The following is a 24,676-nucleotide window of genomic DNA, read 5'->3' as shown; positions in this document are numbered from 1 at the left end:
TATAGCTCTGGCTCAAGTACCTGTAGAATTTTCCTTTCTGAAGGACTTACGGGCTTCCCCAGTTGAGACCATTACTAACCATGCAGCAAGAAACATCCATCTATATATAGATGCAGATGGAGATGCAGATACTGGTATTAATAATACATGAGTAATATATAAATACTACCTTTTCTATCTTGTCTATTTAGGGAAAAATTTCCAGGAATAGTTATGCTTGTCCTTGAGACTCTCCCCTGCCTTTTTAAAATTTGCTTCTTGCAACAAGATTTTTCAGTTTACAAGGAAATTTGCCATTGCCTCTTTTCAATTTCCAAGTTCCATCAAAGCATATAAGAAATTAACATATGCCATATTCTGCAAGATGCCACGTAGTGAGTCAACCTGTAGCTTAGTGACTAAAGGTGTTCATTAGGTTATTAGTATTTAGAGCAATTCCAGTTCTAAAACCTCACTATAAAGCCACTGTATTTTATGTCTAATGGCCTTGAAAGTTCTACCAACTCTGACCTTCTAAGACTAGACTTTCTGTAGATCTGGTCAAGTCTTTGCTGTGCCACTAAAGCAATGCATCTCTCTTGCTATAAGCAAGAGGTCACCTTTGCTTTCACAGTTGCTATGGGGTCCAACAAAGCCTTAGAATAAAGGATCCTGAGGAAAACTTTGGAATTGTACCCAATCCCTAAATAATCCGCAGGTAGGCAAAGGAGGACATTTCATCCTGAGATACATTACCTTAAACTATCAACGGACCAACATTTATTGAGCACCTACTTTGTGTAGGGTACACTGGTAGGTCATAGAGAATAACTATGAGGCCTGGTATTTCACTTTCAGGGTCTCTGTTATAGTGCTTAATATATGCAAACAGCAGAAATAGACCCATGCTAATTAAGGTATTAATATTAATGTATTAGAAGGATTTTGAAGTAGTTTATGGGATTGTTGAAAAACCTGAATGACCCATCCTTACTACAGGACTCAGAGTAGGTTCCAGAAATCCAGGTGGAGGGAAATATGGCCAGTGTCATCGATGTGGTCAGAAGACAAAATTGGTTCTGACCATTTTCTATCCTTGCATCTCCACTCGAGGGCCAGACATGAGGGAGAGATTGGTTCAGCTTGGGTCACCCACCCAACTTTTAGCAGAGACATGCCATGGCACTTTGATTCACAGTCCCACTGGGCTGTCCCCAGTGCCAAATCAGGTGCCATTACTAGAAAGAGATATGGATGCTGGGTGGGCAAAAATAGCTGATGTCCCCTCTAAAGAGAGTGTGTTATAAACAGAAAGACAAAATGCATTTAAAAAAGCAGAGCAGGATCATGCAAGGTTCTCCCCCTTCAGTTCTTCTCACTGGGCACAGCATCCTGTCTTGGAATCCACCTGTGAGTCGGCCTGGCCTCTCCCAGTAGACGGTGTGCTTGCAGGACCAGTTTGGTTTCCCATTCATCTGTGTGTCCTTCCCTCCTTCGCCCACCACACATGGATACATCCTTGAGCTCTGTACCTGACCCAGGAGATGTTTGGTGGAAGAAAGAAGGAAAAAGAGGAGAGAGAAGATGGACCCAGCCTGGACTTCACCTGGTTCTGAGAAAGGAAAAATCATATCCTGGAGAGTGGCCAGTGGCCAGTGACAGCTTCCCAGAGGAAGCAGGACAATGGGCCCCCTCACCTTGACACATAGTCTCCCTTCACTCTTCAAGGTAGCTAGTTACTTCTCCACAGGATACATGACTTGGCTCTGAAAATCTTTGAAATGACAAAGCACTGAGGAGAAATAGCCAACCTCTTACTTTGCAAGTGATTTCAGGGGGAAAAGACTGTTCAGGAAGAAAAAAATAGGAGGAAACGTGCCAAAAATATCAGGGGAGCCATGTCCGTAGGATCTGAACTGAACTGCAAAGCAGAATGACTATTGGCAGAGCCGCCAGAGCACAGACATTTCAGGGCCCTTCATGCTGCTCCTTCCACCGCGAGAAGATAGGAATTGCACAACTGCTGAAGAGCAAGTTCTGTGCTCCCTTGCGAAAATCAGTAAAGGCCAGGCATAGCCCATCTAAAATTCAGCATCAATCCCAGAGGGCAGGAGAGAACAATTTTGGGATTTCGATATGTGTCATTTACCTGGGATTCTCTTAACTTTCAATAGCTGTGAAGTGTGTGGGGACATTGACCCTCCAGATTAAACCTTCTGTTTCAACTGAAATCAGATTCCTCCCTTAATAACCTCTGTGGCCTCCAGAGGGGTCAGGACAGCGCACCGTCAGTTGGCCCTGCTCACCACAACATCTAAAAGTGCCTTGGTCCAACCTAGAAAATATAGCTTGCTTTTGGATTCTTTCCATTTTTGTCTTCTCCATTGTTTAAGGGATCGCATTTACAGGTGCTTTATCACAATGATAGCCATAAAACTCACCCCCTTCAAAACAATCCCAGTGCCACCACAGTTGCAAGAGAGAAGGTCAAGGCCACCAATTCTGGCCCAGTTCTGGGGAAGGAAAACCTCTCAGGTTGCTTGAAGAGAAGGAGGATAGGACAAGCAGTAACAATCAGCAGCCAACGGCTGTATGCAGTGTTGATGCCAGTCCTGAGGACGCACAACCGGATCCTATGTAGCCACCAGAAACTTCCACCGAAACTCAAAATGCAAAAGTGGAGCGAGGGGCACCACTCTGGCCAAACATGGGGAAGGATGAAGGAGCTGGGCAGGGAAGCAGGGTCCTCTCAGCCTGCCACCCACCTGCCAGGCAGCCTCGGAGCCAGCTCTGTAAAGCCCAGTGCACAAACGACACAGATGCAGCCTATCCACCCGAGAGACATACTGAATGTTTACTCCTCTTTGCTTGGATGTTAGGTCTTAGGAATGTTTTTAGAGAGTGTTTACAGCACATAACTTCCAGCACAGTTATGAATTTCATTAGATTTATTATGAGGAAAATAGTTTGAAAAACTAAGTGGAAGAGAACATATCTAACACCAGTCTCCTCAGAATCATCTCCCCTCCCACCCCAGCTCTCCTCCCTTCACCGCACACACAGACAAGCACACCAAGTCTACATTTTTGGCTGTCAGACAGTGCTATTAAAATTCTCCCTAAGTAAGATTTCCTTTTAGTGCTTCTACCTTGGGGGAACCAACGGATAGATTATAAATGGAATTCCTACTAGCCAGGGGCAAAGGACATCCTCAGAGGGGTTTTGAACCAAAGCAGCGATTCCCATTTTTAAGGGCTGGAGCTAACATTGTGGATGTGGCTGGAGGCTGATCCCTTCCTCCTCAGGTGTAGAAGGAATAAGGCAGTTGTAGGGTGTTTCTGAACCGGAGACTTAAGTATTCCTATGCAATGAGACGCTGTTCTCCAAGTATGGGCCTGGACCACCTTACTGGGTGCTATTTAAAATCCACATCCCAGGGGCACCTTGGTGGCTCAGTGGGTTAAGCCTCTGCCTTTGGCTCAGGTCATGATCTCAGGGTCCTGGGAACGAGCCCCACATTGGGCTCTCTGCTCGGCGGGGAACCTACTTCCCCCTCTCTCTCTGCCCACTTGTGATCTCTCTCTCTGTCAAATAAGTAAATAAAATCCACATCCCAGGGAACTGTTTAGAAGATTCTGCTGCAGTAGTTCTGGCATGAGGCTGAGGTATCATAGGTTTTACAAGTACACCAGGAGATAACTGATGCAGGTTGTCCAGAGAGCACCTTAGAGAAACATTGCCTCCATGGTCATTGTCCTTTTTAAAGTGAATGCTCCATCCCCTTTAGACCACACCCTCTCAGAGTTTATGCACCGCCACCCGCCCCCCACCTGCCGTGGAGCTGGGCATCTGAGTAGCTACACACAAGATTATATGCAGATGACATGACAGAGCTTCCTCAGACGTGTTCCTTTCCATTCCAGTAAATGCCCCAAAAACATGGCTTCAAACTCTAACACAGGAATTAAGGGGAAAAGGGTCCTCAGCACCCCAAATCATGGTAAGGATTAAACACACTGATTGCACCATTGTTAGGAACTCTAACCAAACCAATGCTAATGATGAAGGTGCCAATTCCATAAAGTTCTGTGTAGAGCTTTTGGGTATATAGGGGAAGAATGGAAACAGCCAATTCCTCATCCAGATCAGACTAGAAAGTCTCATCGTTATGACCTTGCTAATTCTCTACAGATAATGTAAAAACTCTCAGTGCTCCAGCTTTCAGAACAATCACTAAATCTGAATAAAATATTGTCAGATAATGTAAAATGCCTTGGAATATAGCAGTTGTCACCCAGGAAACCATATTAAAATAACTTAACCCCCCCAAAATGAATCGTAAAACATATAAGTAGTTGAGTGATTTAGAACTGTCTGTCTGAATGAATGTCTGTTTTTCCCATCCAAATTTACATTGCCTTAAAGGGCGTTTCTATTTATATTCTGGTTGCAAATGACAATTAACCCCAACTAGCGTAAGTTATAAAAGGGGAAGAACTGTATTGGTTAGTTAATTAAAGTAGCAGTTGAATAAAGAGTCTTCTGGGATGGGTAGGTTCAGGTTTCAAACACAGCCATCAAGGCTTTGACTTTCTATCAATACCATCTCTTAACTGTGCTCTGGGATGAGCAACATCTCTTCATGCAGCAGAATAGGGAGGGTCAAGATTTACAATACTTCAGCAGCCCCAGAGGAAAGAAGCTTTTCATTCTCTCTAGTTAGAGCTCATACCCTGATTGATCTTCCATTGGCCCAATGTGGTCATGTGCCAAACCCTGCACCAATCACTGCAGCCAAGTCGATGTGATGCTGATTGGCTAGGCCTGGGCCACATGTCCCACCCACCCTACTTCCAGCACAGGGCTCAGTTGGCCCTATACAAACTATATATTGGGCTGAAATTGGGGAAGGCTGTGATTCCATAGGTTAAATCAGTATTCAGCTACCAGGAAAATGAATGCGTTGTATTCAAATATAAGAAATGATCCACAATTGTTACCATCCTCTCCATTTAAAGATAATGAAGCTGAGTCCCAGCAGTTAACTGAGGTCACACGCCTAGAAAATACGGGATCTGAGAATCAAATCCAGGTCTGTATAATGTAACTCCCAAACCTATTCTCCCTCTACTCTACCAAGTGGCCTTCATGTTAACGTCAATCAGGAGCCTAGGATTTAAACTCTGTGACCCTTCATTTACAACTAAGTCACATTAAAGATGGTCTTGGGTGCCTAGCTGACTCATTCCATAGAGCCTGCCACTCTTAATCTGGGGTTGTTAGTTTGAGCCCTATGTTGGGTATAGAGCTTACTTAAAAATAAAATGTGTTTTTTAAAAAAAAAGTTAAGCATCATAAAATTTAATTTAATTTAATTTTAAAAAATGGTCCTTGGTCCCCGGAATTCTGTTCTTTACGTCACAAAAATTTCTGCATCTTCAGATCTTGGCTCAATCAGTCAGTGCTTCCTCATGCAAACTTTCCCTGGCCACACAACTAGACCAAATCCCCAAGCTCTTACAATACCATAGGTCTCTTTTTATACTGGTTTTATACCGGTCTCCATTAAAGTTACTCATTTCTGAGGTAATGTGATTAATGCCTGTCTTCACACTAGACAGGGGAGCAGAAATTATAGATATTATAGATGGTTTTTACATCTTAATATTCCTAGCACCAAACACAATACCTAAGCATTTTTTAAATGAATGGATGAATGTATGTACCATGAATAAAGGACTTGTTTCTAAAATGGATGTATGTGAACTTTGGGCAAGGTCTGGTGACCAGGGTTCAGGAAAACTGACAGCTGAGGCATTTATAAGGAGTGGTAGTAAAGGCAAAGACGGGGATTTTAGACAAATACATTGTATCATTTGTTGTATGTGCAAGTACTTCAGTCTTCCAGAAGTAGTCAATGGAAGGAAAAGGGGAAGTCAGGGGACCAAAAAGCACTGACCCTTTCATCTCCTATCTGGACTCTATTTGTTAAGTCTAATTGAAAATCTGGGGACAACCTGAAAGTTTCTGGACAGTTCCTATATGATAAAGCAATGGTTCTCAAGCTTTAGTGTACTTTAAGAAGTATCTAGAGCAGTTATATAAAATGCCTGTCCATGAGATTTACCTTGACCTGAGATTCTGTTGTTCTGACTTAGAGAATCTGCACCATATATATATATATAGATAGATAGATAGATAGATATAGATATAGAGATATAGATATAGATATATATGTATATATTTGAGAAAGAGAACAGGAGAGGCAGAGGCAGAGGGAGAAGCAGACTCTCCATTGAGCAGGGTACCCAACATGGGGCTCAGATCCCAACACCATAGGATTATGGCCTGAGGCGGAGGTTCAACCTACTGAGCCACGCAGGAGCCCCTAAAATCTCTTTATAACCCTTCCCCCACCCTCTCATACATACACTCTAATGAACATGGCCTCAGTCCACTCTTTAAGAAACACTATTAATAAATCTTTTCATAGTTTAAATATTGTCTGAAAATAAGCTGAGGGTGCCTTTTGTATTGGAGGTCTAGGCACTTTTAAACAAATCTTGAAGACTGTACCCTCTGAAGTCCCAGCAGCCCATCTGATCCCTTGATTCCATGTGAAGGTTAACACTGGCTGAAGATCCCAAAGGTGTAAGCACTGCAGTCCTTTCACCCTTCTCTCCAAACAGCACTTCCTGATGTCTGCTGGTCATTTGAGATCAGGAGATCTCTGTTTTCTGGTATCCTAGCCCAGCATCTCTGGCAGTGGTAGCCAGCTCTCTGACTTCTGACATGTATTCTAGGTGCTTCTGTACCGTCATTACAATAGCATTCATCATCTCATTAACTTATCAAAATACAGTTTAAAGAAAATTTTACTGTGGTAGAGAAATATTCATTTCATTTACTTAGTGATGTCTTGTAGAAGCTTAAAAAAAAAAACACCTATAAAATTTCCCAAACCTTTTCTATTCCCCCACTTTTTAAGCACTCCAGAAAAACTGAGGTTCCCCCTGAAATTTGCAGTAATTAAAGCTTCTTCTCCCTGCCTTTGTTTTCTAAGGAAAGTCACCAAATCCCCAATTAAAATGCTTTCTAATAAACCAACTAGTTTATGCCAGTCCCGTTTGTCAGGACAACTTCTGCCGTATTACCAGAAGAGGGCAGCAGAGTACAGCACACCAGAAGCAAGCACCTGGAAGAGAACAGAAAAATCTTAAAGCCCAAAGTGTGTAGCAATAGTAAATGCATGAATCTTGAAATAACACCCTTCTGTTATGATATTTTTCTGATCTCAAGTTAGTGTCTGCCGCTCTCTGGCTAATCATCCCATTAACAAACTACTATCTCTTGTATTGCCAGAGTATAGGTGAAAAATCATCACAAAAGCAGTCCAGCAATGTGTTTGACCACTATCATGCCTGGGACCTGGGAAATCAGTTATTCAGACAAGTAATGAGTTGGAAAGGCCTGATGTTGTGCTTGGACTAACATGTGTAAACTCTGAAGGAAAAAACCTTCTCTGTTAGATTATACATACTTTCTAGAACCAATCAGACTCAGAGAGCAAATGCCCTTTATTTGGTAGATTTTGCTTATAAGGAAGGAAATATAATGAAGATGTATGACCCCCTAGGCTTACCTTCAAAGGATTTATAATCTATTAGGCAAGTATACTTACTCAACTACTCTATGTTGGAATGTTGGTACTAAATGCAAAGAAGCTGCTTATTTAAATGCATATATTATTGAGCATTTGCTCTGTGATTGTCGCACATGGTATGTGAAGCCCTTCATTGCTCAGTTAATCCCCCAGCAACAGTAAGATGCACGTAAAATACAGACAAGGATGCTGAGACTTAGGTGGGAGGATGTCAGAGCTGGGCAGGACCTCTGGCCAATGTGACCCCCCTGCTTGCACGCCTAATCTTCCTTTTTAGAAGAGGATGCCATTGGTTATTCTGCTTATTACAAAGAATAGTACATGTCCCCTTATGAAAATACTTAGTGATCTGGCCATCTATTTCCCCTGAAGTCCCTCCAGGCCTTACACTAAGGAGCAGGTTATGCAGATCATACATATTATGAAGAAAGTTGTCACCAAGAACCAACAGAGGGCAGCAGTAGATACAACAATCATTTTCCCTTTATCTGCCATTAGGACCAGCAGACCCTAGAGGATGCCGGAGATGGATACAGGGCTTGAAAGCACCGATTTCTTATTGCCTTTAAAAAAAGAGAGAGAGAGCTCACCATGGAGGAGGCTAAAAATGTCCCCAGTAGGGATCAAAGTTCACTTAGAAAACGTCTCTCTTAATAAAGGGAACTAAAGAGATAAGGGATGTGGCACTCCTTCTCCAAGACATGTGACATCGTGGATGGTAAACATGCCCACGAGCTGTTGGCCCAAACCCCGAAGGATGCTTGCCCTCCCACAGGCTCCTTGCAGATGAGCCAGATGTAGAAATGTGAAGGATCCGTGCCGGGTGTGCGTGCACTGTGGCGACAGGGTCCTGAAGGCCGGCCTGCAGCTGTGGAGCGCCCACCCAGCACCGGCAGGGACGCCTGTGTTGGCAGTAAGGGCTGCTCAGGGACAGTGGCCATGCCGTCAGGGGCTGAGGATGGCTTGAGTGTGACCAGCACCTAGTGATCGAGTGCTCATTGCTTGTGACAGCGTGTCACTCCTGCACTTGTCTGAGAAGCAAGGAAGACTTCTCAAAGCAACCAAAAGCACTCCTTCTGTGGGAGAAGAGAGGGGAAACTTAATATGTGGCTTGATGCTGAGAACTGGCACGCAAAAGATAAAATCACTGGGGCATTTATAAATGAGGCTCTGGTCCCTAACTGCTGACCAAAAGGCCTGTGGGAACGTGGCTGTCTGGGCCTGGGCTGGGATTATATTAGGTAAAACCTATCAAATTGCCGCTATTTAACCAGTTTTGACCTACAAAGAATGGCTATCTCAAATAGCTTAGCCAATTAAAATAACAAACAGCAATCATAACTGCAAGTAGCTTTTATCAAGCACTTAGTGCCAGGAACAAATCCCAAGTGCATGGCACATGTGAACTCATTCAGTTCTCACAATATGCCAGTGAGGAGGTCAGTTCTCAGATTGTATCCAGTCTACACAGGAGGGTCTAAAGAACCAGAGAGGCTAAGTAACTTACGCTAAGTCACACAGCTGGGAGGTAGCAAAATGCAGTTGGATCCCAGCTGCCAAGTACAGGGCCTCAGGGACAAGGACGTGGTTGACTGGAGAAGATTTCTTCAGGGAAGATGGGCCATAAGAGAACAATTTTACCATCTGTGCTTTTCCTTCCCAGGTCAGTCAGTACACATTTGCCATGTGCAGTTATCGGGAGAAAAAAGCGGAGCCTCAGGAACTTCTACAACTGGATGGCTACACTGTGGACTACACTGATCCCCAGCCAGGTACCCACCCACCCTCTAGGCTATGAACTCCCCAGAACTCTCCCCTGACACAAATCATGGGTCAGCTAATATTTCCTGTGTACTTCCTCCATGCTAGGCACTAAGCTGAGTGACTAGGTTTCACAGGGGACTGGGACAGCCATAGCCCCTGGTCTTACAGAGTTTCCATCCTGGTTCAGTAAATGCCATCCCAATCAAGGGCTTTGGTTTGACTCAAGGGATCCTCGTAAAACCAAAAAGAAAACATAATACATTTTTCTTTCACCTAGCTGGGTCCACAACAAATAGGTACCCCCCATCAAATGCTAAAAAAGGAATGACTGAAGGAGGAGTCTTACATGTACACTAAGAACTGTGTGCACATGTGTATGTTAGCGTGTGTGGTTTTTCACCAGGGACGTGTGGGCTTGGCAGGAATCGTGTCTCTGTGTCTAAGTGAGCCTGTCCTGCACATCCATATCTGCTAACTACAGGTCAAGGTCAGCTGACGGCACTTGGAAAGAAAGCTCTCCCTAAATGTCTTCTTTCCTGAGAAGACACCCATCCCCAAGCATAGACATCCAAGATCCTAAGCCTTATGTAACTAAAAGAACCACACAAATGGTAGTATTTCTCATAAGTTTTACATCCTGCCCCCTCACACCTCTTCCCCCCACCCATTTTATCTTTTTCCCGGGGAAAAAACTGAATAAAAATCAGCCTCAAAGAACCTTCAAAATGGAGGGGGGGTGCGAAATCATTTCAGCATATTAATGAACAACAAGCACCAACAGCCCTCTCCCAGAGAAGTTTATTTTTATGCCAAATCCGCACAAGGGAAGCATTTCCAACCATACTGCATTATTTGGCCCAAAACCTTTTTTTCTACTCCCATATTGCTCTTCCACATGCAACAAAATACACATAAAAGAAAAACAGAGTTTGAGAAAAGATGGAATGTTAACCTGAAAAGGTGTGGCAGGGAAGGCCCTGGGGCCAGGCTGCTTAGGAAAATGAGTCCCTTCAGAGCCCCAACTCTGAGTGATCAGGACCAGCCCCCACCTCTTCCCTTACCCAGGAGATAGGTAATTTGCTTCCAGCCGGAGCATGATACAGAGCTGACCACTTAAGGCAAGAATTAAAGGCTCTGCCTGGAAATCCTTCATACTGAATAGAGCCTACGAGTTCAAAACAATTCCGTGCAACATCTTATTGAAAGGATGTGCGTTAAGAAATCAGTCTGCACAGGTTCCTGTGATAGTCTGCATTCTTCTCAAACCATTGGGTTCCCTTCAGAAAAAATAAATTCCAACTCCCCCAAAGACCTGCATTTTAAAGGGGGAGGCAAAAGGGCCCACGTGAGAAGGAAAAGAGATAGCGTCTCTTGACAGTAATTTCTTCTCAGCCATTTTTAGCTCCTTTCCCCTACATGATTGCATATTTGAACCTGACCACAATCCCATCCAGGAGATAGGACCAGGATTATCTTCCTGTTTTGAAAAAAAAGAAAAAAGCGCTGGAACTCAGGGTCTAGCCCACATCATTCTTATATAGCAATCCATTGCTACGTGTACTGCTACAGCGAAACAAGAATTGTTGTTTTATCATGGGAAGGCAGAATTCTCTTCCCACAGTGGAGCGGGTAGGTTCAGAGAGAAAGCTGTTCTACATACATGAGAAAGTTAACTGTGCACATATATTAGGAAAGCTTCTCTTCTTTTTTCCACATCGACCCCATGGGATATAGTTTATAAATTTCTTTACCAAAGATGTCAATGGAAAGTAAATTGATTGTGTTCTTGAGAATAATAAGCAACTTCTTTTCCGCCTTTCCATGTGCCAAGTCCTATTTATTTCATAATATTTGATTGAAAATGGAGATTTAAATACTCCCAGGTGTCATAAGAAGTCTAGCTCAGACTTATCGAAAGAGTGCTTTAACTCCTGGTTCCCACTCCTAACCTATGAGCCAGAAGGGAGGAGGGCAGAATCCTCATATTTAAATAAACACTGTCGAGGATTCCTATGCACAGTCAAGTTTGCCAGCTGGAGATGGAAATCATGCACAATTTAGCCACTGCCCTCAGAGATTCAAAAATCTCCTCAACCTCTCCCTGACAGGTGAGTGTGCACACAGAGAAGGACCTCTGAGTCCCTCCTGTCTCTCCTGCTCTTACCTTCTGCAGGTTATCAGTGGAACCAACAGGGGGAGATTGTTTATGGGCGAGATAGCCTTGCAGGCGTGCATGTTCTAGCCTATGTAGCAGCCTTGGATCTAAGCGGATGCCCAAACACAAGCCTGTGAGCCAAATCAACCCTACCTGCTTAGAATCTTTGAAATATTAATTTGGGGAATCAGTAAATAATTGTATATGAATTTTCCATCCAGGCTACTCATTTTAAGCTAAAAATGAAAGTGCTTCACTTTCCCTGGGTGTGTTTCCCTGGATGTGTGTTTCAGAGAGTATACAGTAATCTCTCCGGTCCTATCAGACTCAGTCATTCAGTCTAAATGAAAGGATGTTCAGAATAATCCAATGGCACAATTTAAACAACTGCATTAAATCTTACACAGCATTCCCAGCCTAAAGAGCCTGTGTCCATCCAAGTCGGTTGCTGGAACAGCAGTCCCCACACCCCTCAGCCCCTCAGGGAGCCGGCCACCACTCCCTGCCTGGTCTGCCTCTGTCCTTCCACAGACACGTTGCCTTGGGCTTGACAGGTCGGTACCTGTGGGGCTGTGCTCCACGTCCTCCATGAGGAGCCGGCGCCCTGTCATACATCACTGTCTATAGATCCAGTCCCCGGGAGTTGCTGCCCTGGTGAAACGTTGGCTGCCTCAGAGCATGTGTCGATGTTCACTTCACCTTCTCCTCCCTTGGTTTTCTTTCAGCAGCAGTGCTCTGCTCCCTCCTTGCTTTCACTGGTGTGCCCTTGTTCTCCCACGCTGTCTGGAACAGCTCTGTTGCTCTCTGCGGTTGTCATTGCCCCGGCTTCTGCCGCTTTACATATTTCTCCTTGCGCCCCACTCATGTCACAATTAGGCGTCATTCTGTTAACGAATAATTCTGAGTGCTTTCACCGTGCACCAGGGCACGCTCTTCAGCTTTGCAGCTGGACAGCACAAGGGTCCAGTTGTCAGTTCCAGAGACAGACAATGGGGTTAGAAGCCCAGTTCCGATGCTTACAGCCCTGCTTTGTCTTCATTGGCTAGTCATAGCCTTCTCTGTGCTTGTTTCCTCAGTTATAAAGTGGGAATAATAGTACTTACTTCATAGTGTCGTTGGGAGGATCAACTAAAAATCTGAAAACTGCTTAGTATCTTTCTACCTCTACCTCTCCACTCTCCAGAGCAGCCCTGTGAACCTATTCTGACTGTAGCTCCTGGAAGACAGCATCCCCACCTCCCGGGGAAGCCTGGAGAGTGGGGAGTGGGGCAGGGGCAATCGCCTCCAGTGATGGCAAGCCTGCCATTCTCTGACGGTGTCAAAGTGATTTATCCCAAAAGTTACCATGAGGCTAGGCTACAGAGGGTCTGTTGACTCACTTTTCCTTTTAGCTCCTTCGTGTTCGTTTTTCAGGACTTAGAGCATTCCCTCAAAGCTCTTCTTCCTTTCCCTTCCAGATTTACCTTTTTCTCATGCATCTCGTCAGGTTTTCCCTACTTGCTAACTATATATCATCCTATCCAAACCACACGTTTAAAAACCCTCCATAAGGAATTAGGCAAAACACTCTCTCATAATCCTAACTACCAAAAAGCTTTTGTTAAAAGTGCTATAGCACTAAGCTCTCCACATGAAGAAGTAGCTGTTGATTGTTCTATAGTCCCTGGCAACTCTAAGGGCAGAATTCCCAGCATGCACCCACTCTATGGAATAGACATCTGCATTAACATTATCAGCACCGTGGAGAAGTCTTAGTGTCACCAGAAATCTTTTCCAATGCCAAATGTCAAGCCAGCTAGTGACAGGGCCTTGTTGGAAATTTGAGGGTGCTATTCACTCTGCTCATTCTCCTCTCAGTGTTAAACTGATAATTGGGAGGATGATAAGGAACCTGATGAAGATAGGATGCTTTATTTCCAGCCAGAGAATACTCAGTGACCCTAAAATGAAAACTTTTGGAATATGTTGACAGACAATGTTGCTTTGGCCTGAACCCAAAGGGGCTTTCACCTACCTCTCTATAAATTTTAACCTTGAGAGCTGCCTGTGGAAAAAAGTCTGTGGAGCATTCATTCATTCCACAACTATTTGCTGAACACCTGCTATATGCCATGCACTATTCTAGGTACTAGGGATACAGCAGTGACAAAACAGACAAAAACTCCCTGTCCTTATGAGGTTAAGTAAATTATTACTTGTTAGAAGGTAATAAGCAAGATAGGAGGGATGGCAACTGAGGGGTAAAAGTCAGGGAGGGACTCGACAGAATGCGATGTTTGAGCAAAGATATGAAAGTGATGATGCGAATCATGCAGATATCTGGAGGAAGCATATTCTAGACATGGGAAACAGCAAGTGTCAAAGTCTCAAGGTGAGAATGTACCTGGAGTGTTCAAGGAACACCAAGAGATTAATGTGGCTACGGGGAAGTATGCGTGTCTGTGCACTAAGGAGAAAATAGGAGGAGACAAGGGTAGGAGTAGTGGTGGGTTGATCCATGGAGTCTTACAGGCCTTGTCAGAACCTAGACTTTTCCTCTGAGTGAAGTAAGAAACGACTGATACGTTTTGACCAGAGGAGTGACATGACTGGACTCCTGCTAAACTCATTACTTCAGCTGCCATTGAGAATTGACTTTAGGGAGTGAGGATGAGGCAGGGCAGATAAGAGAGCAGACCATTAAAATAGTCCATGTGAGAGATGAGCATGACTACATTCAGGAAGCACTAGAGATGAAAGTAGGGTTCAGATCTGGCAGTATGTTCTGAAGGTAGAGCCATCAGAACTCCACTGGGTAGTGAGAGAAATTCCAGTGGGTAATGAGAGAAAGTGAGGAGTCCAAAAGGACCCCAATGTTGAGGGCTTGAGCAGTTAGAGGGACAAGCTCAGCTTTACTGAGGTGGAGAGGAGTTTGGGAGAAAGACCAGGAGTTCATTATTAGATAAGATGAGCTTAGAGGGCCTATCAGATATCCATGTGAAGAAATCAGGGAAACCACTAGAGGTTCAGCTCTGCAGTTCACCAGAGAGGTCCAGGATAGAGATAGAAATGTAGGGACTATAAGGAGATTCATGGCATTTGAGACTGGGTGGCCTCACTGAGGAAGAGAGGAGGTCCAGGGACATACCAGGATGCTACAACATTTAACAGTCAGGAGGAGGAAAAGAAGCCAGCAAACAAGATAGACAAGCACCCACTAGGGAGGGAGGGGGAAACTGGGTGACCTAGAACCAAGTGAAGGAAGTGTTTCAAAGAGAATCAAGTGTCATGCTGTGGGTAGGTTCATGAATCAAATTAAATGTTGACTCTGAACTGACCTTTGGATTCAGCATTGTGGAAGTCACTAACAACATTGACAAGTTTCCATGGGGGCAGCAGCCTGATTGGAGAAGCTTTAGGGCAGACTAGGAGGAGAGAGACTCTTGTTACTCTAAGTGTGGTCCTTAGACCAGTACCATCTGCATCCTCTGGGAGCTTGTTAGAAATGCAGGTTCTCGGGCTTCTATCCCAGACCTACCAAGTTAGAAACTGCATTCCAATAAGATGCTCCTGGGGTTCACATGGGCACTAAAATTTTAAGAAGTCCTGGTAGAGATTCTCCTTGTCTTGTAAAGAGAATAACGGTAGAACCATAGCTGAAGGCCCTGGGGGTGTGGGGAGGGTGTCAAGAGATGTTTCTGTTGGTGGTAGTGGTGGTTTGTTTGTTTTCAAAGATGAAGAAAAATAATAGTGTGCTTATAGGCAGATATCTACCCAACTAGTAGGCAGCCTACTTGACACTCCTGTCCCCAGCCAAAGCCAAAGATAAGAGCCAGTCTCAGAATGTGTGTCTAACATTAGGGCTTCACTCTGGCCAAATGGGCATCAGACTTCCCATCTTAGAGTCAAATAAATTGCTCCTCCCTTCTCTGGCCCACGGAAGAGCAACAGAAATGGCCTTCTTCAGGGCTTGGTTCTGCTGAGAACATGGCAACTCAGTTTAGAAGTGTTTATTTCCTGTATTCCAGGTTTAGAGGGTGGCCGAGCCTTCTTCAATGCAGTCAAAGAAGGAGACACCGTGATATTTGCAAGTGATGATGAGCAAGATCGCATCTTGTGGGTCCAAGCCATGTATCGGGCCACTGGGCAGTCCCACAAGCCTGTGCCCCCAACCCAAGTCCAGAAGCTCAACGCTAAAGGAGGAAACGTACCTCAGTTGGACGCCCCCATCTCCCAATTTTGTAAGTAAATATGCCATTTGTTAAAAATAGCTCTGTAGAGGAAAGTAAATTTTCCAAAGTTGAATTAGAAATCTAGTTGCTTTGTGTTAAGGATTCATTAAAAAAAAAAAAAAAAAAAAAGATGAATTCGGTTGTGTGGGGAGGAAGAAGTTGGGACCAAAATGTTAGATGAAAGTGATTTTAAAGTGCAATACTTGACATTTCCCCCCAAGGACTAAACAGAGGAAAATATATTTTAGGTGGATTTTTATCTCTTTGTTTTGGTGAGAGTTTGGAATTCACAGCCAGACTTTTATTTGTTTGAGTCCGTCAAATATAGTAGGTTATGTATGTCCTTGACTCATTTCTTCCTATTAAAAGTAATTTTAAAATAGGGCTTGATATGAAGTAAATTTAAATCTGCAACTTAGAACCATTTAAAAATAAATGATGACATTATCACATGCAGTGGAAAAAAAAAACAAAAAACAACAACAAAAAAAAATGGTACCTAAAATCCCATTCTAAGCAAATACACCAGGACCCAAAAATTAAACCATCTCTTTAAACAGCCCTGTTTCATTTTCCAGCTTCTTTTCCCATTACCTCTGTATCCATTTTAATTTCTTGCTCCTTTGCTATGACTTTTTGCTATCTGGAATAGGTGTTTTTTTTTTTTTTTTTTAATTTTGTTTTTTGGGGTTTGTTTTTTTTTTTCCTCTCCCAACACTTCTGATACACGAGGCAAGGTGAAATCTGGCATATGCTTGGAGGCGGTTATTAAAGCAAAGGAAGCGGAAGCATACAGCACCAAATAAAGTAATTCATTTTAGTTACAAACATTAACCCTAACCAGAGACTTCCCTCTTACCCTGAATATCAGGTTAGTTAGGGGTCACTCAGGTACAAGTCATTTTTAGCAATCATATGATGATTTCTTACTTGTGCCTGGGCCCCCCTCAGTCTGGTTTACAGAGACAACTGTCTAGTTGATGAGACATACAGATGAGGAAGACAGACAAAATCCCCAGATTTCAGGATATCTCCATCCCCATGTGTGGGATACCTCTATCCCCATGGGGGTGTCTAGCCAGCACATAAATCAAAAAACAAATAAGATAGTTGTAGATGTTGGAAACTTTGAAGAATGTAATGCGGTGGCGACTGGGTGGAGAGAGATGATCTGAACTTAAGTCCAAATGATAGGAAGTCAGCTCCACACATACCTTAGAAAAGAGAACTGTACCAGGTGCGGAAGCAAGTGCAAAAGCCCATGGCAGAACCTTCATGTTTTACGCCAGTGCTTCTACATGGTCTTTCTCTGTCCCTCTCAAACAAAATGTACACATGATTCAGATGATTTTTGCAGCAACACAACTAAATAGAGGTGAATTCTCTCTCTCCAGTGGATTCCACTGCCATGTCCATTTCTAAAAAGACTATGTTCTTAAACCGTGTAACTCCCTTGCTTATGGGAAAACAGTTTTTTGGAGGAGAAATACTCTCCATCGGGTGCTCCCAGAAATTCCCGTCCAGTACTAATGGCTTCTTAAAGGAAGGTGCATTCCGTGTGGAACATTGTAGATAATCACACAATCACCATGGGTTTCCATGCAGAAAATCCTAAAAGAAGGAGGAGGAGGTTGACTTGGGGTAAAGGACAGCCCTGCTGACCATAACCACCACCAACTTCTCCACATTCTTCTTGCTTTCTCTAACATTTGGGACACTTAGGTTTACTTGAGACCAATAAAGAGAGAAGGCAACACCTCTTTCTCTTGGTTTAGTCATGAGTTGATATAAAGCATACCCCAATATTTGTTTGTTTTAAAAATCACTTTGTGATGGAATTCATTCTTTCACCTTGCCTGAGAGTCTCCATTTTAATAAATTTAGAAGCAATACATCCTATGAAATTATCTGTACATCAGGGGGAGAAATTATGAATTATAATCACCATCTAAATCAACCTCTTAGAACAGGTATCTCAGGTGGTATTTGGAAAATACTAGTTGTTTCCAAAGATTCTCAATTTCTTCTGAAGTCATTTCACCTTACCTTCAGTGTTTTTGTTCTATCACCTCACCAGATAAAAAAATTACTACTTCATTTGTGATTAATCTCACTTCTTCCTCACTAGTATAGGAAAGAAGATGGAATTGAGGAGTAAAATTAAATGGAAACCAAACATTTATTTTTTAAAAAAAGAAGATCATTGAAGAAGATTGTAAGCAGGGTATAGGTGTCTCCTTATGGCAATACACAGGGGCCCTTATAGATTTCCCTCTGTGGATAGGATTCATTCAGCAATGAAATTAGAGTGCTGAATGCAAGGCATCAGCAGGAAGATTTAATTGAGAGCGTGTCAGCTTGATGTATTTTGCCACCCTAGTTGACATAAGGAACTTGTATTAAATGGGGCCTCCAAAGCAAAATTCTAAGGGTTAGAATTTGGGAAGTAGGTAATATCCCTAGAGAGCATGAGAGGTAGACTGAGGGATGAGTGAGAAAGTAAGATAATCCATGCCTCTGAAATTTGTCAGGATCTGGTGGTGGAACCACCTTCTCTTGTCTCAATCACTGCTGAGGAACAAGGATTCTCTGAAGAATGCAAGGCCCTACCACACCTACCAAGTTTTACAAGAAAAAAGCTACCACTTTCATCCATGCAGACTATGCACTTCATTAGTCACTTTTCATGCAGGCAAAAATGTGAGTGGTGCCTATTAAGTTGTGCAGTGCCTGATCTGCACAACTGTACACCACTGACTCCATAATAAATGACAGTCCTTACCCAGAGCTTCAGTCCAATAATGTTGAACCCAGTTACTTGACTATTCCTGAAACAGAGGCTCAATACCACTCTAGATTCTGTCTATTGCTAGTTAAGTCACTTAAAAACTGCAACGAGAGTACCAGCAAATGAGCCTTCTGTTCCCATAATTTAGCTGGGGAATCCAGTCAGAATTTGAACCAACCCATCCTTCTGCACTTGATCATTTGGAGTTAGATGTATATAAAACCAATGATAAAGATCCAGGGGTCGCTCAGTTAATGATGCATAAAAACCAAAAACTGGCTGCGAGTTAAAGAGCATATCCAAATTTTTAGTGGGATCTACTACAGAATTGTGGTTATATCACAATTACTTTACAGCTGCACTTAATTTATTAAATTCAAACCATCCTTATTAAACAGATCAGGCCTCATTTGTGAGTAACAGTCAAACTTACAGGGTTGATTCATACTTAGAGTTACCACCTTATCCAGATTTGCTGGCAAATTCCTTGGTTTTAGCACTAAAAGTTCTGTGTCTTCAGAAACTCCTTGGTCCTGGGCAAACTGGGACATATTGGTCACCTGGCACAACAAAGCAAGGTTCTAGAAAAATGAAAACAATCACAACGTAGTAATAAACAGCAAACGTTGATCCTTCACTGATAGTTGTTTCTCAGCCTGTATTGTCTTATCATAAACATTCAGTCACAGGTTCTGTAACACAAAGAGTAAACACAGTCAAGTATTGCATTTTAAAAAGGTTTCCTTGACTTCCAAAAGGTAAGGGTCATTGTTAAATACTTAGTTCTGTACATATTTAATCAAATCCTTGTTTCGAATATTTGTTCAAAGTCTTTACCATTCTTGCAAGTGAATGACTTTTAAGAACAACGTTTCAATGAGTTAATAACTTTTATAATCACTTTATTAGTCTTAGTTGGCAAAGAGAAACTACAGAAAAATGGGAGAGGTTTCTTGGGTAGAGAAAAATAAACACTCCAGTCTTGTCATGTCGCTGTCTGCTCAAGGGGAAACTTGAGAATGGAACATTTTTACAGTTTGGGAAGCTCGGGAGTAATTATGAGTTTATTTGGGTCTTTCTCAATTCAGTTTGACAGACTTCTGGGTGCAGTTTTATTTTTTGCAATTTTCAAAATGAAAAGACACGTCTGAGTGGAGTGGAGTATTTATATGGAATTGTAAAAATCGAAAAAATAGATCCTGCTATTCATTAGTTTGTATGTGACTCTACAATGATTTGGGGAGGGTTCCACCAAACCTTAAAACTTTTTTGTTCTTTTGTGGTTTCTTTGGTGTGTGTTGTTGTTGTTGATTTAATTTTTCTCTTTTTATTTTGGTTGAAACTTGAAAAAAATTGAGTCAGTGGCTAGCTGTACAACGTTTTTAAACAAATATTTACAATTTTCCAATTTTTAAGGCCAGTGTCGCTCACCTTGGAAACTATGTTCAAATTTGTTGTTGAGTGTTGCCACAATTTATTATGCCAAGTGGCCTCTCATCGAGACACCAGATTCCTGTCCAGTCTGTGTTAGAGGAACAGTAAAAACCAGTACCTTGGTTCTCATTCAGAGTCGGGGGAGGGGGTATTTTAAGCTTTACTCTTTGGTCAATGATTACTTGATATATCATTTGCGATGAGTCTCATTTTAATGTCTGTTTCTCAACTAATAACTGTTAATCACATCATACATCCCCAAAGTCGGATGTTTTTCAGAATTGTTCTATTTTTGCTACCACCCAAACAGTCTTCAACAGTTAGCGGGGTCTTGGTTACTGTTGGTTTGGGAGGGGGCGGTTGATTTTTGTTTTTGTTTTGTTTTGTTTCATTTAAGTTTTCTTGTTCAATCTTTGCTCAAACCCAAGAACTTTAGCTGCTAGGTTAGAACTCCTGTCTGCTTTCCTGAGCCTTGTTGCTAGTCTTTATGTTATTCTGGTTTGTTCCTTCTTACCCTGCTAACTTCTAGCTGGACTGAAGGGTAAGTGTTCCCCTATAGCTAGCACAGCTCAGATAATCAGACTAGATTATCTGACACCTGCAATGTGCTTCCTCCCTCTCCTCTTAAATCTCCCTCATGTCTAGACTTTGTAGTAAAACTTTTCATGTTATTTTCCTGACCTTAGGTTTGAAATGTAAGCTTCCATACTGGAACTAGGATGCATGTGATGTGTGCATAATTGCCTCCTCTCCTTGGCTTTCATATTGGCATCAAATGATCCTCTGAGTAAAGCCAACCATTAACATCTCCTAATTTTTTTTCATTCCAAGAATATTAATTAGCATCACAACAAAATGGCCAATGATGCCTTTGTTTCATGGAATTCACAGCTACCTGACTGCTTAATGCCTGAAAACAGATCATTTTGCACTCTGATAATGTGTTGTTTTTCCTCTCCCATTCCAAAGATGAGAATTGTCAGCTGTACCTGTGGGGTGGTAACCATGGATAACTTAACAAATAGAAAGGTGGGGTAGGGCACCCAAAGATGTTAATTAAATAAGATTTTAAGAAACTGCAGAATACAGTCAATAAAGTAAATGCATTATTTGAACACTAAAGAGTTCCTTCTACCTGACTTGAGGGTGTGATCTAAGTAAGACCCAATAAAGGGTTAATTTTGAAAGGCAAGCTATAATACACGAGACCACCACACACAAAGGACATGATTGAATCCATGTAGCTTTTTCACAGAAGCTTCAAATTCAAATCTCACAATACTATGGAGGGTTTGGACCTCTGGTCTTGAATGTCTCCCTGCTACTTCTCCAACCACCAAGATAACCGAAGCTTTTGGGACGTCATTTATATTGGTATTAATTTTTCTAAAAATTCACCTATAAGAGAAAAAAGAAACTTTAAAACTTAGAAAAACCTTTCTCTTCGCTATTTGAGTTACTAATGAAAGAGAATCTATAATTCCTTTATTCATGTAGGGAAAAGCTGTCAACCCAACACATTGAGGGAAGACATGACCTTAGAAGGAAATAGAAAAACCAGTCAAGAGAGCAGGCAAATATGTACTTGAGTATTCTGAATGCTGATTTAGAAATTGTAGGTCATATCATTCCTCCTGCCCATTTAATAATAGTACTTTCTTCTAACTCTTTCTGTTTCTTTAATTTGCTTTCTTTACCCCTTTCTTTGTTTTTTCTTTTGTTTTGCATAAATGTACCCCTGGCTAGCAGACAGATTTTTTTCACCACTTTAAGCAGATACTTAATTTAACTTTACTTTGAATGTCTGATGAGGCATTTTAAAAGCTTACCACAGAATGTGAATATAGCGGGAATTTAGGATTTTGCTATACTTTTTTTTTTTTTTAAAGAATGAAAGAAAGAATGGGTGATTAGATGACTGAATGAAATCTGTTCTGAGTGAATTTACATATATTTGCACAACAACGCATCGCTATCCTAGTAGATTTCCAAATAGTTGTTTGTCTTTATTCCTTTCTGTAGTTTTATCTCATGAGAGTTTTGCTGTATCTTCTTGTATTGTCAACTTGCAGTTGCTACCTTACAGGAATGCAATATCAAAGAATTAACTCAATATCAAATTAATTTGCATGACCCCAAACCACACTGTAAATCATTTTCCTTCTTGTTGCAAAAGTAAATGACTTTTTAAAAAAGAAATAGACTCCCCAAATCAGGTCGAAAATTTTCCAAACACCATGATATGATCTATGTGGTCCATGTTAAATGAAGGCTCATTTCTTTGTGAACTACTTCAGGCACATTTTAAATGTATTTTCCACTCATCAGCTGAGCACACTCACGTCATATAGTGAATTACAGTAAGATACATTATTAATTAGCCAACTACAGAAAGTTTATTTTTGCTCATGCCACAGGGAACGTAAAGTCATCATCGAGTACTCTGTAAATTAATGGATAATGTAATTAATACAGCAGGAAAAATTACAGATCATTTACTTACTCATTTTGAGATCATTGACAAAATCTCTGTTATGAATTTTACTCAAAGTAACTGTCTTATAAAGAATTATAAAAATTAACTTGAAATAAACATCACATTTATCCCCTTGGGTGTACTGCCATAGTAGTTTTAAATTCAAGATTTTTGCAGAATGCAACTTGGCCCTTCATAGCTTCCAAGGAGCCATTGTCTCTTGGCCATGCGAGTAGCTTGACTGAGTCAAGGGGACCATGAAGGAGTTAAGCTGTTTCTCAAGGGCAGCAGGCATAGGAGGACCAATCTTTTGCTTGCTGTGCAGAGCTCAGGCAGGGCTCAACATCCCCTGGTTACTTGATCATGCCAAGAAAAACTCTTCTAGAAAAATCTGTAAACAACCAGCTGCCATCAATCATTGTCATTTCTTTATTTCATGTCTTCTGATGAGGTTGACTACTGTCATTGCTCGTTATTGTCCAAACCATACATTCACTTTTCTACTGTCAAGCAGATATGACAAGCACACATTTTCCATATAAGAAAGATACAAAGTCACCTTTTAATTTGCAGTTTGGGTTCACAATGACTTTAGAGTCACATTAGCTATTCTCTTGCCTCTAGCATCCATCAGGAGTCACAACAGCCATAACTGTGCTCCACTTTTCAGTGATAAAGTGGCACCTCTAGCTTATTATAAAAGGGATTCATTAGAGAAAGGAACCTCTCTTATACAATTTATTAATGGTAAAATCATAATTATTTTCAACAGCATAATTTCTTTTTCCCTAGCCTATGAAAAGTTTCAAAATGTAATATTACAAAATATAAAGAGAGATTTGACCTATTGTCCTCATTCCCTCAGCTATTAAAGTAATAGGAAAATCTCAGTAAAATGAAAACTTGAAAGCTATATTAGTCCCACCAAGAAAATTATATTTGTCTGGTAGACCTTATTGGAAACTTACCTAAAACATTTTGTATCAGAAATAAGATCACATAAATATGTTTGTTATTAAGATAAGAGTTCATGAAAAATATTATATGTTTCCAATGGTAAGGAAGAAAAAGGAAATGAATATCACATACGAAATAAACCCAAACATCATGATCAGTTAAAGAATAACATCACTAGTAGGGCCATCAATTAGTGAGGTCACTTGAATTTGAATGAAGTAGGTGAAATGAGAGTTATAAAATCCAAAAAATCATATCACTTTAGAAACCAGTACTTTCCCAACATTCCTTAAGTGCCAAACCAAAATTGTTTCTGAGTAAACTTGGGGTAAAGTTTTGATAAGCTTCCACTCAAAAATGTACCTGCCTTCCATAAGCCTTTGTGTCCATCAACCTGTTTCTGTGTCATGGATACCATTAAAAAGACTTTAAGTTTTTTAATGTAGTTAAGTACCTATATCAACTTTATTCATCCAAGGTTAGTCTGAAGTCCTGTCTGTGCTCATGTTATTCAGGACTTCAGAACTGTTATGCAATTAAGCCCCAGAAGTAAAACAAGTAGCACTGTTTGGAAGATGTGTTGAATTATGCCCTACCTGCCGAGCCTATAAAATTACACAGCCAATTTTAGGACATTTGGAGCTCTTGCAGACCAAAGAAGTCTTAGGAACTATTCAGCCAAGTCTGGAAAATGTAAGGGTTATAGTCAGTTCTTAAAATGTGGTCAGTCCTTAATTTCTTGAGAAGGAGAAGGAGAAGCAGAAGAAGATGTATTAATGAAAAAGAGAATTGGTATACATTTCCCAAAGCCAGAGATAATCCAGACATCACTGGAGACTTCAGCAGCCACATTACCCTCCTAATTCTGTTTTGCTCACCCTAGTGTTCAAATTCATTTTCATTCTACTGACACAAGCCAAACATTGGCACAGGAAGCAATCCCAAGGTGTCCTGAATTCAGGAAGTAACTTTCTCATATTTTGCTTTGGGCTGTTTTCCCCTTGCTAATGTCAGCATTGAGATTTTCTTTTTCTTTCATCAATCAGTTCCAATTGCTTGTACGGGGTGGCGGGGGGAATGGAGTTGCAAGGAGCATCTATTTTGTAATGTTCCGCACTGTAGAAGAACAGACTGTGGCCGTGCAAGAATGACTATATGGTGTTGCTTGGGAAGCACCCACAAGTTCTTTGAAACAGAATTTGGAACAGCTGGACTACTGCAGTGTTTTATTTTAAAATAGACAACATAT

The 24,676-nt window shown here is 41.6% G+C and overlaps 1 protein-coding gene across 21 annotated transcripts in view; it reads left to right on the top strand.

Moving 5' to 3' along the window:
• The window catches only part of CADPS (calcium dependent secretion activator), a 468,804-nt gene that overhangs the window by 297,954 nt on the left and 146,174 nt on the right, over positions 1 to 24,676 (top strand). For 20 of the 21 annotated variants that reach the window (XM_059161408.1, XM_059161407.1, XM_059161399.1 and 17 more), the window contains exons 10-11: positions 9,306 to 9,414; positions 15,569 to 15,781. In XM_059161408.1, coding sequence (XP_059017391.1) covers positions 9,306 to 9,414; positions 15,569 to 15,781 — 322 coding nt within the window. Of the gene's footprint in view, positions 1 to 9,305; positions 9,415 to 15,568; positions 15,782 to 20,523; positions 20,536 to 24,676 lie in introns of all 21 variants that reach the window. The other variant, XM_059161396.1, reaches the window with a different exon arrangement.

This window comes from Mustela lutreola, chromosome 2, assembly GCF_030435805.1.
Source record: "Mustela lutreola isolate mMusLut2 chromosome 2, mMusLut2.pri, whole genome shotgun sequence".
Lineage (NCBI taxonomy): Eukaryota > Metazoa > Chordata > Mammalia > Carnivora > Mustelidae > Mustela > Mustela lutreola.
Note: the sequence above shows the minus strand (reverse complement) of the source record. Positions and strands in the feature narration are given on the sequence as shown.